This window comes from Lagopus muta, chromosome 10 (assembly GCF_023343835.1).
Source record: "Lagopus muta isolate bLagMut1 chromosome 10, bLagMut1 primary, whole genome shotgun sequence".
Taxonomy (NCBI): Eukaryota; Metazoa; Chordata; class Aves; order Galliformes; family Phasianidae; genus Lagopus; species Lagopus muta.
In genome coordinates, this window is record NC_064442.1 from 16,522,061 (window position 1) to 16,534,562 (window position 12,502).

Genomic DNA, 12,502 nt, shown 5'->3' on the forward strand with positions numbered 1-12,502 from the left:
AACACAAAGGCATACTGAATCTCCTTCACAATACTACATCCATGGGGTTTACATGCCAAAAACACAGGTTCTGTATAAATAAGAAACCGCTCTTAGAAGTTGTTCAGACACCTTTAGAACATTTTAACTCGGATTTCTTTGCAATGTTTCTGGCAATTAAGGCAAAAGAGTAAGAAGGAAAATTGAAAGCTGTAGCTTTCAAAGCAGGCAACGCAAGCAACCCGGTAAGTCACTGAACACTGCAGACAAGTGCTGCAGTGCCTGCTCACCAGTCCTCTTCCACAAGCGATAGAGAAGGAAGCTCATACCTTAAGTTTCCGAGGGGAATATTCACATGTAAATACCAAAAACCACCACCTACATTTATAAACACAGCTCAATAGCCTACTTCACAATTTAAACACAAATCATGGCACCTGAAGACATCGTTGAGTCAGTTTATCAGCTCAAACAGGAATTCTTAGTTGCAACTCACTGAAAAAACATGAAACTGCTTCATACTTACATAAAGTACTCCCTGCTTGAAACACACTGGCGGGATGCAGTTGTTCAAGGCTGGGCATCTGAATTAAGGCCAAAGTCCCCGGATTTTCCCATCTGTATTGTAGTACTGAACGTTTAAATTACCTATTCACTTCTCTATAAAACCCGAGAATCATGTAGGGTAAAGAACAGCCAGTCTTCTTATTAAATAGCTGGTGGTTGCTGTTTTTTATCTTTTTTTTTTTTATTATTTTCATGGTTATCATTTAGTGCTGAGTTTTGCTCACTAGTCTAATCCTTTCTTTGAAAAACTAGTCATGTTGACAGAGCAGAGTTGGCCATCAGTTAAACATTCATAATTGGAAAGGAGTATGGCCTCTACAGCATTATATCACAACAGAAAACACCACCCTATTAACTTCTTTGCGACTGAACCTTTTGCCTTCTTTCGCAGGGGGAAAGCTTCCAAGGCAGAGCACACCCTTCCTTTTCATTATCTGAATGAAGATATTTCGTGGCCTTCATGTGTGGGAAATCTTCAAGCATCAGTGCTACTTGGATTCTGCTTCCAGTGAGGTCAAGGAGCTGAAGATAAGGAAGCTATGTTTAGCACTCCTGGAACTCCCCCAGCGTGAACACCTGATAGACTGTAATACAGCACCAGCAGATTTCAGCATGTTCTCTGCACCTCTGAGGGGCTCAGAACAGAGGGTGAGATTCTGCATATATGGACTCACAGAGTAGATCAACTGTGTTTATCCTTTCTAAATGAATTTGTTAGCAACAAGATATTTAACAACATTTAGCAGCTACATCCATCATCTGGACTCACATCTTTGTTGCAATTCCGTCGAGAACAAATGTGTTAACTCAGCTCCAAGGAGGAAACAGGAGCCTCAGCTGTTCTTTAACAGCTGCCTGTACAACATATTTAACATGAGTAGATTGCATTCAGTGTCCAAGTGAGATCTTGTTCCCCACGCAGAATTTTCTCTTTATTCCTCAGACTCAAACCTTCAGTACAGAGGACAAGAGGTCCTTAAGCCAGTCATGTTCTGCCTCAGCTGCCACTCTATCCTGCTTTGAAATCCTTAGATTTCCAGCTGTGCCAGTATCTACTTGTAACTTGCCTGTAGAAGAGATAGAGAACTATATGGACTATTCACTTCTAATATGGGAGATCTCTTTCAACATGCAGTTAAAAATAATATCTCAAGTCTTATTTCCCATTTTTCAAGACAGCTGAAATTACACACTCAGCAACTGAAGGCTTTAGTAAGATAGGAACTGACATTCTGCTAAAGAGGCTGTGTCAGGAGATAGCATACAAATACTCAGGTTTCTTAGAAAGTCTGTTCCCTGTAAGCGCTCATGAGAATTCCATCTCCCCTCTCCTCCCACACTTTCCCACAGAAGCCAAGGGCACCAATCACAAATGCACCCAGTCAGCATCACCTGCATGCAGTATCTTCCTGTTTCTCTATAGAGATTCTCTGAAATCACGTTATCAGACAAAAAGCCTTGCTTGGGATTTGTTCCGATGGCACCTGCAATTATTTTCATCTGTCAGAGGAAAGAAAGAAGAACTAGAACAAGCTGTAATGCAAAGTAAACTATTTATTTATTTTACATCAATCTTTATGAAAATAACATCACTCATGTTTTGTGATTCAAATTTCTTGTACCGCGTAATTTTCAACATGGCACTTCAGGAAAGGTTCACCAAAACAGCTATCAGTTTCATCAGAGTGATTCAACACTCATTTCTCCCCTTAGTATGACTGAACATACAACTCAATTTATCAAATTTAGGACAATTCATTCATTCTTGATACCGTAACGAACAAAAATATTTCCCTTTCTGCTGAAATATCTCACCATGTTTACAAAGATTGAGGGCAAGAGAAGAATCTGTCACAAAAGACGCCTAAAGGGCAACCAAATACTCTATTGATTACATACCTGGTAAAAAAATAATCTGGTAACAGCTGATGATAGACACATATGCAGGTAAAGCTGAAATACTGTGCAGTCTTAACAGCTAGAGGTATTGTGCACCAACATTCTGGCTATTTAACAGAAGATAACAGAACATTTTTAAACAAGTAATCAGAAGTTTCACTGGAGAGTCACATATAAGCATACAAAGATGGAGAAATATTCCACAGTATGTAAATGAGCAGTTTGGTTTACATAACATACTGGGAATCATGCATAAGAAACTCAATGCACAGAAGTGCATGATCTTCAATTAAAAAAAAAACAACCAAAAAACCAACAAAAACACATCCTCTACAGTCTTTATTTGCATTAACAAGTCCACTTCCTAAGTGGCTGCTAGGAATGTTAAATCCTCAGACTGTTTTGGAAGATTTCTCCCCTGTTGTGAACGCTTCATATCTACACAGCGCAGCTTCTGCAGGCTGACAGGTCTCACTGTGCTTCTGCTCTGTTCATTTGGTTCAAATACTGGTTGCGTATTTTGTGTAGCCCCAACTGTAGCTACTGCTCAAAGCTGCCAGATTAAGCACCGCTAGAAAACTAGCATTTGCCTGAAGTCATCTGTAACAGCAAGGTAAGCTTCCTGCTATTTGCATTGCTTTTCTGTTCTACGTGGACTTCTAGCAGTCATTGCTCAGATGCCTCTTTCAATATTATTTTTTTTTTACATTTTAACTAAGTATTCTCAACCAAATGAACTTGCTTGGCACTTCAGTAAATGAACACCAACTCATTTCAATAACTAACAAAATACCCAGGGACAACATAATTTGCATCATTTCCTACTATTCGGGTAGGAGATTCACATAACAGAATAAGAAACAGAGCTACTTTGTTCCACCATACAACCCATTAACAATTTGTATAAAGAATCACAATAATACAATTTACAGTTCAGCACAAATGTAAAAAAGAAGAGGCCCTGCAATATTGCAGGTCACGTTCTGTCATCTGCAGAACCTCCTGAACAGTTCCCTACAGTTAGTTTTAGCTTTGCAGCCCAAAGACTTCAATGAATTCTGCATGAAAATGTCTTAAGCCATAGAACCAGTTCCTAGTGCAGACACATCTAAAGTCTTCACCTCCGCATTTCAACTGTTGCCACTAGAAGGAAGACCTTCAGCTTAGAAAAGATTTCATTTAACACACAAAAATAAGATGAAAAGAGAAAAAAAATACTGGACATTACAGACTCATTTAGAGACCAGCTCTTTCCAAAAACAGTATAAGTAGAAAATTAGAAAAGCTGGTCCCGTTTTTCTATTCAAATACTGACTGTAAGTAAAAAGAATACAGTACATGCAATAATAATATGAAAAAACCCTGCCTAACAAATTCAAGTAAACAACCAAGAGTAACTAGGAAAAAAGAAAACCTACCCCTTACAATAGACAAGATAGGTAGGGGGTGTTTTAGAAGACACATGACATACAAGTCAAGATGATTCCACCATGTGCCCTCACTGGCAAGGATTTGCTGGCTAATGTGAAGTTATGTAGGAAGAGGCATACATTAACTGTCAAAGTAAAACCTGCAAGTTACGTTCACCTTGTTGATTAAATATTTCCCTCCCAGATAAACTGACTAATAATATGTTTAGAGAAGGCTATAAATACATTCACAAGGAAAAGAAAAAAAAGTGCTGTGAAACAGATGCAAGATTTCTCCACAAACACGTTAAACTTTTTAGAATCATTACAAGAGGACACCTACCAGAGAAATCCCACCTGCTCTCAGGAAACTGAAAGAGATGAAGCAGAAGCTTCATGCACTGGACTGCTCCTGTTCGCTGGTTTTTGGTTTGTTTTGCCAATTAACCACTCCTTCCCAGAGCTGAGCAATTTGCTGACTAGTGTTTGAACGTTAGTTTTATCACAATCTATCCTGAGCCAATCTAACATTACTAAGATTCAACAGCTCAAGAAAGAGCACTGCAGGAGCACAGAGAAAAGCCAATTAAAAAACAGACAGCAAAACACAGCAGAAAAATCCACACACCTAAACGGGAACTCTACCTCACCGTCAGAACTGTTTAAGAATACAGCTAGCGATGAAATGACAAAGAATTCTCCAGTCACATTTTCACAGATGCTCCAAATCCTTCCTAAAGCTGTCTGAAAGCATGAGCACACAACGCTCACAGAAAACCAGAGCAGATTAAGAAAATATTGCATTTTTCTGTTGGAAAAAGGTCTTAAATTTGTACGCGCGTGCTGTGGCCTTGAGGGTTCTTTGATTAACACTTGTTCTTTGAATGCCATCTATTACAGGTTAGTTATATGCTCCAGCAGAAAGAATGCTGTGTCTCTCTTTAAAGATCATGACTCTGTCCTACTTTAAGACCTAAATAGAATGATTTAAATTCAAAATAAGGAAAAAAAAAGCTAATTCAGTATTAAAAGATACTCCTGCAGAAAGCTCTGTTCTTCTTCCCTAATATGGTTTTGGTTGTGGCTTTGTTTTTTTGAGAGATAACAACCAGAAAAAAGAGAATAGAAATCAAACTGAACAGAATTTGTTCAACTAAATCTTTTGTAATAACATTGATCTTCAGCAACACACCTGCTCAGAAAAGCATACATGATATTTGATATCACTCTGTAGTAGTATACATTGAACATTCAATGACAAATAAAGACTTATCTTACACTTAAGTACTTAAAGTCTTCTGTTGGATGATCCATTTCATGTCACTTCAGTAAAAGATAAAGGAACGTAAAAGTCCTTCTCATGCTTCAAGCCATTCTTTTCTGTTGTGACCAAAAACGGGCTTTTTTTTTTGCCCAAGGACAAAAAAATAAAAGCCATTTATTAAGCCAACCTGAAGCTGAAAAATAAGATGTCTTCCCACATTGATCTTGTGTGATTGTAATCGTGTTTTTTATAGCACAAATGCAGAAGCCTGGCAATGAACATAGTAAACACCATGCAGACTTTTCTTACTATTGTTTCACATATAGACAACTAAAAGTGTGCTGCAGGAAAACAACTGTCAACAGTTTCAGCGAATTCAGCTATTTGACTAAACGAAGAAATGCAGTAAGTGCCCTACATACAATTCCATGAACATAAACGTAAACAAAAGTGTTTGGCCTCCATAAAACAACACGTTTCTGAAAGTGCTGGGGGTTGGAAATCTGTCCTGCATATTTCCGAAAGCAATTAGTTTACATTCTGGTTGATAGGATTAGTAACAAGTTTTGGACGTTAACTCACTTGGGTCACGGATCCCAAAGAAAAGTTTATGTTGAGAAGTTTCAACTATCCTCCTCATCATCACTAATAAGGTCTCTTTTTTCTACGCAGGTCTCTCGTTCACGCAGGAAATCCTCACGGATGGCTTCAAGTTCATTGAGCTCGAGACGCACCTTCTCCAGGTGATAGGTCCTCCGGTTCCTGATCTGACGTAACGGAAAAGGATTCAGGTCTCCGAAAGCGATGCCAGTCAGCTTCCTGCAACATCACGCAACGTAAGAAGATAATCATTCACACTTAGAATCTTTTAAAATCAGTTCTGTACTTCACTTGTGTCTGTACTGAGTATATAACTGCCATCTCTGGTTTCCTTCACATACCTGACAGATCTCAGATGTTACCAGTGTTGAAAGAAAGTTTGGGAACGCATTCAGTTTTAAAGTTACTTCAGGTGGTAAAGTGTTCCCAAATGCTCATCAGTTCTCAAAGCCACCTGCAAACTCTATGCAGTTCTACAGCAATTATAACACTGAACAAAAGTAAGCTTGGCTAATCAGACCTTCATCGTCTGGGCTGAATATATAGCACACCCTGTCACTCAATTATAGGCTGGAAAGCTCATTCAATCCCAGGACAGTCAGCTCTCAAGCTATCCAGGATAAAGAAACAGTGATAGAGATCTAATGAAGCCTGGGACAGCACAGATTAAAACAGTAATAGCACAGAACATGGTTAAGCCAAACTGTGATACATCTCAGGAGTCACTCTTGCTGCTGCAGAGATCTCTGAGTTACTGTCAGTCAAGCCCCACATGAAAATGTGCACCTCTTTGTGTGTCATGCCATCTCACCCCATCATTCAGTCCCAGAAAACTACTAACCAAACTGCCCAATCAGTCCAAATAGAGTTAACTTGGTTATTACTGTTGATCTGCAAATAAACAAGTTCTCAGTACTTACTGAGGGAAAAAAGAGGAGCTGGTATTTCACTTGCTCTAATTTAACCATCAGCAAAACTTTAAGAAAATTTGGAGAGTTTAAGGGTAAGCTCTCCCTAGGCATATATTTCTCAGTTAGCAAGAAGTATTTCTCACTATCTATGAACAGAATGTACTCAACAGCTTGCCTGCCTTCTCAACGCGCTAAGGAACAACATGCAGTTGTAGAAAACCTCGGCAGATGCACAGCCTGTGATGCCCTATCACCTTCAGTATGGTCACACGTTTTTGTGCATAGTTTTCTCCTTTAGAGACCTTAAACATAGAAACTCCATGCAAAATGATCTTCTAACTCATTGAGAACATCCATAAATTCTACGTATAGAAGTCTTCCTGAATTTCAGGCCCACCATACCTTCTTTTGTCCATCCCAGTATCACACAATTCTACATGTTTCTGTAGTTTGAATTCTGATGCTGTAAAACTTGTACAAGAAATGGTAGAATAAGAAACCAGGTGGTTTGAGTCATGCCTTATTTTGCAATAAAGTCATACAAATCAGCTCAGCAGGTTTGTATCCCCTAGGTGGCACCACAGCACCACACTTTCAACAACAACTTAAAATCCCAAGTTACACACCTACAGACTGGCATAGAGTGTATTTCTACCATAAACACTTCTGATGCACTGAATTCTGATGGCCACTGAATCTGCCAGGAATCAGAACAGGGAAGGATTGCTTCAACTTGGTAATACCAAAATGAGATCTCTCATAGCAACATTAAAAATACTTTAAATAAGATATTTTAACACCACATATTTTACACAGGAGAGATATATCATTAAGTGCTATACATAGTTGTATGAGGAAAGGAGAGCCAAATCTGAAGCTCTGATTAAGCATCTAAACATGGATTCCTCCTTCTCACACCTTTTCCAACTTACATTTCTCATGGTGCAGCCACAGTACACATTATACACATATTCTTAAAATACCAGAGGGTAAAAAAAAACAACAAACAAAAAACCAAACAGTTTCATTATTTGCTTAAGAAAAAAAAGAAGAGCACATGCTCCCTCCTCCCAAAACCAAGCACATATTTGTCACTTCCAGATTTGGAATCATGGTCAACATTTTGCTAGTCACCAATGCCCGAGTACAGTGATTGCTCAGCATTTTTCACACCAAAGGGTGAATGCTAGCATAGAAAGCACCATGCTACTTCTTGCAGGTGTTCCAGCAGAGAAAGCAGCAGTTCTTAATCCAGACTTTCACCATTTAAACCAGGTGGAGAACATTTTCCCTGCATCAGACCTTGCAATCATTCTTAAGGATAGAATACAATTACTCCTTTCCAATTTGTCTTGAGAAAATAGCTCCAGCAAATAGTAAATAATTCTTGGAATAGGAGTTCAAGTATAAGCCTAATTATGTATGGAATTTATTACTGCAAAAACAAACAGGTCAGATTCTAATATATTAATTTCCAATGGAATTCAGAATCAGTCTGTACCAATACCTTTGCCAAATATACTTTCAGGCATTAAATCTGTTCCAGTATAACTTTTCAATCTTAATCTGCTGCTCTGCAGTCTTGAAACCAGGAACTAAAAATGTTCAACCCTCATTTACATTCACCTTAGATCCCATGAAAAGATCAAGATATAGCAGAGTATTTAACTTGTATTCCATCTCTGCTTCAAACTATGTGATTAAAATTAGCTGAAGTTACATAGCATTAGCCTACACATTAGTGCTTCTTAATTGATTTAGTTCTGGTAGAACCCAGCTCATATTTTTAAAGACTTTTACAATAAATAAAAACCTGTCCTTTGAGCAACATTTTCTGGCTTGAGTTGTGTCCATAATGCAAGGTGAGACATTTTGCCTATATATGAGCTTCTTAAATTTTTCTACCATGCCACATCTGCTAAACAATACCTAACCTGGCAAAGTAATCACAATCATTCCCCCAAAAGACTACCATCCATCACTTCTAATTTTGCCTCCTCCCTTTTTTGCAGCATGAAACAGTCATTCATACATTGCCTTAATACGATCAACTACTCATGAGAAATCTTAGTCACTAGCTGCCTCTCCAGTTCTCTGTATCAGAATTAAGAGGTAGATTAAATAAATAAATTACACAGCAAACTTGCTCCATGCCCCACCACAAGCCTTTTGGTTGCACAGGTGTGAGTTACCCACCTAGCATCAACTACGGTACGCGTGAAATATCGAAGGTACTTGAAAATGGACATTGAGTCTTGCAATTTTAAGATTTCTTCTTCTTTGTACTTAAAAAATGCCAGGGCAAATCTGAATATTACCTGATAAAAACAAAGAGAACATTGAGAGCATTCTGTTATTTGAAACAACCCATTCTCATTGCTGTCTATTATAAACTCAAAAGAAAAGCGTTACTTCTCCTACAGCCTGCATTTGAACTAACTGTCCATACTTGCCAGTCTCTCCTCCCTGCCATTCCACCCCTCATTTCCAAAAGCTGCCGAAGAACTTCTGTCAGTAGGCTGTAACCAATACAGGCTGTTCTGGAGTTCAACCAAAACACAGCATTGGGTTCACAGTAATACAAACTCTCTGAAGTTTTGATTTTCTAATTCACTTGTAGACCAAAGACTGTTGAACACACCTATAAGGTTACTTCACAGGTAAAATTAAGTCTTGTCTATTATCTAACGGCTGCCATTTTCACAGTGTGTAGGGGGACTAAGAAAGAAGAAGTTGATACCAGTTTGTCAACCAAATTAAGCTTAAGGTGAAAAAGCATTACTTCATTCTAGAAAGACTTCTAAAGTTTGGAACTTTATCAGTCTGTGTCTGGCTGCCTTCATAAAATGCCATGGTGCTTCAAACCTATTTGAACAGACACTCAACCCAAATCCCTGCATCTAACTGCAACTTAGAACACTCAGATGAAGTTAACAGTAAGAAACATGCATTTTTTGTCTACTTATTTGATATATCTGCTGCTGTATCCAACGTCTGCCTTGATGCTATTACTGTGTTTGAATCCCGCAATCTACCTGCACTGATTTTATTTCAATGCAATTCCACAAGCACAAAATACGTGAAAGTTGTTACAACCTCACTCTTAACTTGTGCTCAGAGCTCAGACAGCCATTGTTGGTCAACAGTAATTTAGATGTCTGCAGAAATAAAGCAAATAGGTGCTGCAAAGAAAGCCTGATCATTAGCACTTGCTTACAACTCATTTTTACATCTTTTCAACAGCTCCAACTTACTCCTCCTTCACTTCAGCTTTCACAGAAACTCCCATTTTCACATAATCCCCATAAACTGATAACCAGTACTGTCTACGGTTTTGTTTCTCAGTGGTAAAAAGCAGTAGGTGGGCAAAGGAAAACTCTGCATTTAGAATCCCTCTGTGTATCTCAAGTTGAACTTGCAAAACTTAGGGAAAAAAAGCATTTTGACTACTTATGCACATTTCCTCCCTTCTTCCTACCAGTGATTGTAACCAACAGGATTCCTGTGAAACCACCATCTTTCACACCCTATTCTTGGTAACAGGACAGCACCTTGTCACCACATAGCAACTGAAAAACCCAGCTGGTTCAGCTCACCTTTGGTCCCTCATATAGGAATGAGTCCCATATCTTGAAAAGGATGTCACTAACCACACTGTCCACGAATACCACAAGAAACCAGTTGAAAGTTATAAGAGTATAGTCAACTTTGTACTGCTCAAAATGAGCATGCAGACGTGGAAGTTTCTCACTCATTAAATCCTTGAACACTCGCTGATCAACCTAGAAGAGTAGACAGATATGATGTTATTGATGCTATATTTAACAACATACACATGATTCAACACAGGGTCAGTTTTTCAAGAGCTCAACAGGAGCACCAGGACTGTCTAAGCCCAGTCCATACACTGCTGTCACAATGTACACTTCCCTTGCTGATGCAACTTCTTGCTTCTTAATCCATCCCATCTCTCAGAGGATTCCTCACACACCTTGTGTTCCTATCATAAAGCACCACTGCTGTGTTGGCACATAAGCACAAGAGCAGAGAACAAGCGAAGAGAGATGGAGGAACAGTAGATGCTGCTCACAGTACTACACTGCACAGTACTCTCATCCCGAAATCTCTCAGAAAGCCCACAACTCCCCCCTAGTTCTAAGGAAAGAAACGATCAGTTTAGTTGACAATTAAACGACGGGCTACAAACAGGAGCTCCAAACAAGTTACGGTACAGTCACTTCAATGCTACACTTGGAACTCTTGCCCTTGGTGCCTAGAACTCACTTTTCAACTCATCACATCTCCCCTAGAAGGGGCACCAAACAGTTCTAGAGCAGCTTGTGACTGGCAGCAGTCTATAGTCAGGTGTTATTTTGGTAGAGCACATACCTGAGATCCCAGCAGTGTCTTAGTATAATAATCGCGAGGCATAAAGACTTCCACTATTGTTACCAGACACCAAAAAGCATCCTCTTGTTCCAGGTACAGAAGGGCAATTGCTACCAATCTGAAAACAGAGTTTTATTTGGAGAAAATCATAATAAACACCAGAAAATCCATTAACAACAATACAGCCTTTCCTTCTGTTCAGCAGACATAAATGAATGCAGTGCGAGATGAAGCAAGCAGATGTCTTCTCAGCCAAGCCAAGCACTTTTATTCAGTTCAGTAACAGAACTGAACTTCTTTCCAAGAACTAAGGCAAAGTAATGAGAAGTCTGGAAGTCCTAAATCTTCTATTCTGGTCCTTAGGCTTTATTTCCTTACTGGAGAAGAAAAGACAGGTAGTCCTGACATTTCACACACAAAACTGATTTAAAATTTAGAACAATCACTTGCAGTAAGTTTACTTTATATCCACCAGGCTAAATTTAATTAATATTTTCATCTTAAGACTTAATTTTCCAAGACTAAACTTTTTCTAAGAATTTCCTGAAGAATGAGAACAAAAGGACTGAAGAAAAGCAGCATCCTTAGTTTCCTGTTTCCAGTGGGTGCTATGACAGAAAAGAAGAAATCTATGGTAAGGCCTTGTGTTATGGATAGTTGATAGTTGTTCGAATATGAAACATTACCTCACATGTACTTTACCAAGTCAACTTGTGTTACTGCTGCATGTGAGAGGAACTGCAATACATATTGCTCCTGATGTTACACAGCTTAACAACATCATCACACGCTTCCCAGTCTTAAGATAATCAAGTAAGGAATTATTATGAAATTTGCTTTTAACTTCTTTAAGTATACCCAAGAGCTTAATTATTTTTCTTACTTTCTCTTTTGTGAAACATCCATAAATTAAATAAACAGAGGGGAAGAAACAAAGCAAGTGCATCCACTGTCCTACAGTATGCATGAGTACTTTTGGGCAATGCTATACAAGAAGTAACAAAGCAGACCAGACGAACAGAGAAGTGACTTAAAAGCTCTATGTTGCAACTTAAAAACACTTCCTTCAAAATAAAGCAAATAAATAAGAAATACCAAGTCCTAGGGTAGGGAGAGCAGCTTTTTAAATACTTCCCTTTGGGTCTGTAGTGTCTGAACCCTTCCTCAGTGCAAATCTCAAACGACGCTGCCCTAGATAAAACGTCTCCTACCCTAATTCTGGAACAAATCAGTGCACAAGCTAACATCTGTAGAGTTATACCAAGGGGACAACAGCAGCGTGTTAGACTAACATACCTTTTTCAATTAACACCTTCTCTCATTACAGATTTCAAAGTTCTGAAACTATTTCAGCAAATGCCAATTGCAATGACACTATGCTTCAATATTTCTTAGCTTTCTAATACCAGAATTGTCCATAAAATGATTACTGCAACTTTAACCGAAGACATCCTACATTGAAGTAGCACATTTTCCATCAGTTA

General features: G+C 38.6%; 2 protein-coding genes across 8 annotated transcripts in view; both read right to left on the reverse strand.

Moving 5' to 3' along the window:
- Window positions 1–1,303, reverse strand: part of DAPK2 (death associated protein kinase 2) — a 49,290-nt gene extending 47,987 nt beyond the window's left edge. Inside the window, exon 1 of the mRNA XM_048956176.1 lies at window positions 506–1,303. The gene's annotated coding sequence lies outside the window, so the exon portion shown is untranslated. The remainder of the gene's footprint in view (window positions 1–505) is intronic.
- A 31-nt stretch (window positions 1,304–1,334) lies between these two features.
- Window positions 1,335–12,502, reverse strand: part of TBC1D2B (TBC1 domain family member 2B) — a 34,193-nt gene continuing 23,025 nt past the window's right edge. For 4 of the 7 annotated variants that reach the window (XM_048956168.1, XM_048956169.1, XM_048956166.1 and 1 more), the window contains 5 exons: window positions 11,019–11,136; window positions 10,226–10,411; window positions 8,826–8,947; window positions 1,939–5,937; window positions 1,336–1,613 (listed from right to left, as the gene is read on the reverse strand). In XM_048956168.1, the coding sequence (XP_048812125.1) occupies window positions 5,742–5,937; window positions 8,826–8,947; window positions 10,226–10,411; window positions 11,019–11,136 (622 nt within the window). In that variant the 3' untranslated portion in view covers window positions 1,336–1,613; window positions 1,939–5,741. Of the gene's footprint in view, window positions 1,614–1,938; window positions 5,938–8,825; window positions 8,948–10,225; window positions 10,412–11,018; window positions 11,137–12,502 lie in introns of all 7 variants that reach the window. The other 3 variants (XM_048956165.1, XM_048956163.1, XM_048956170.1) reach the window with 2 other exon arrangements.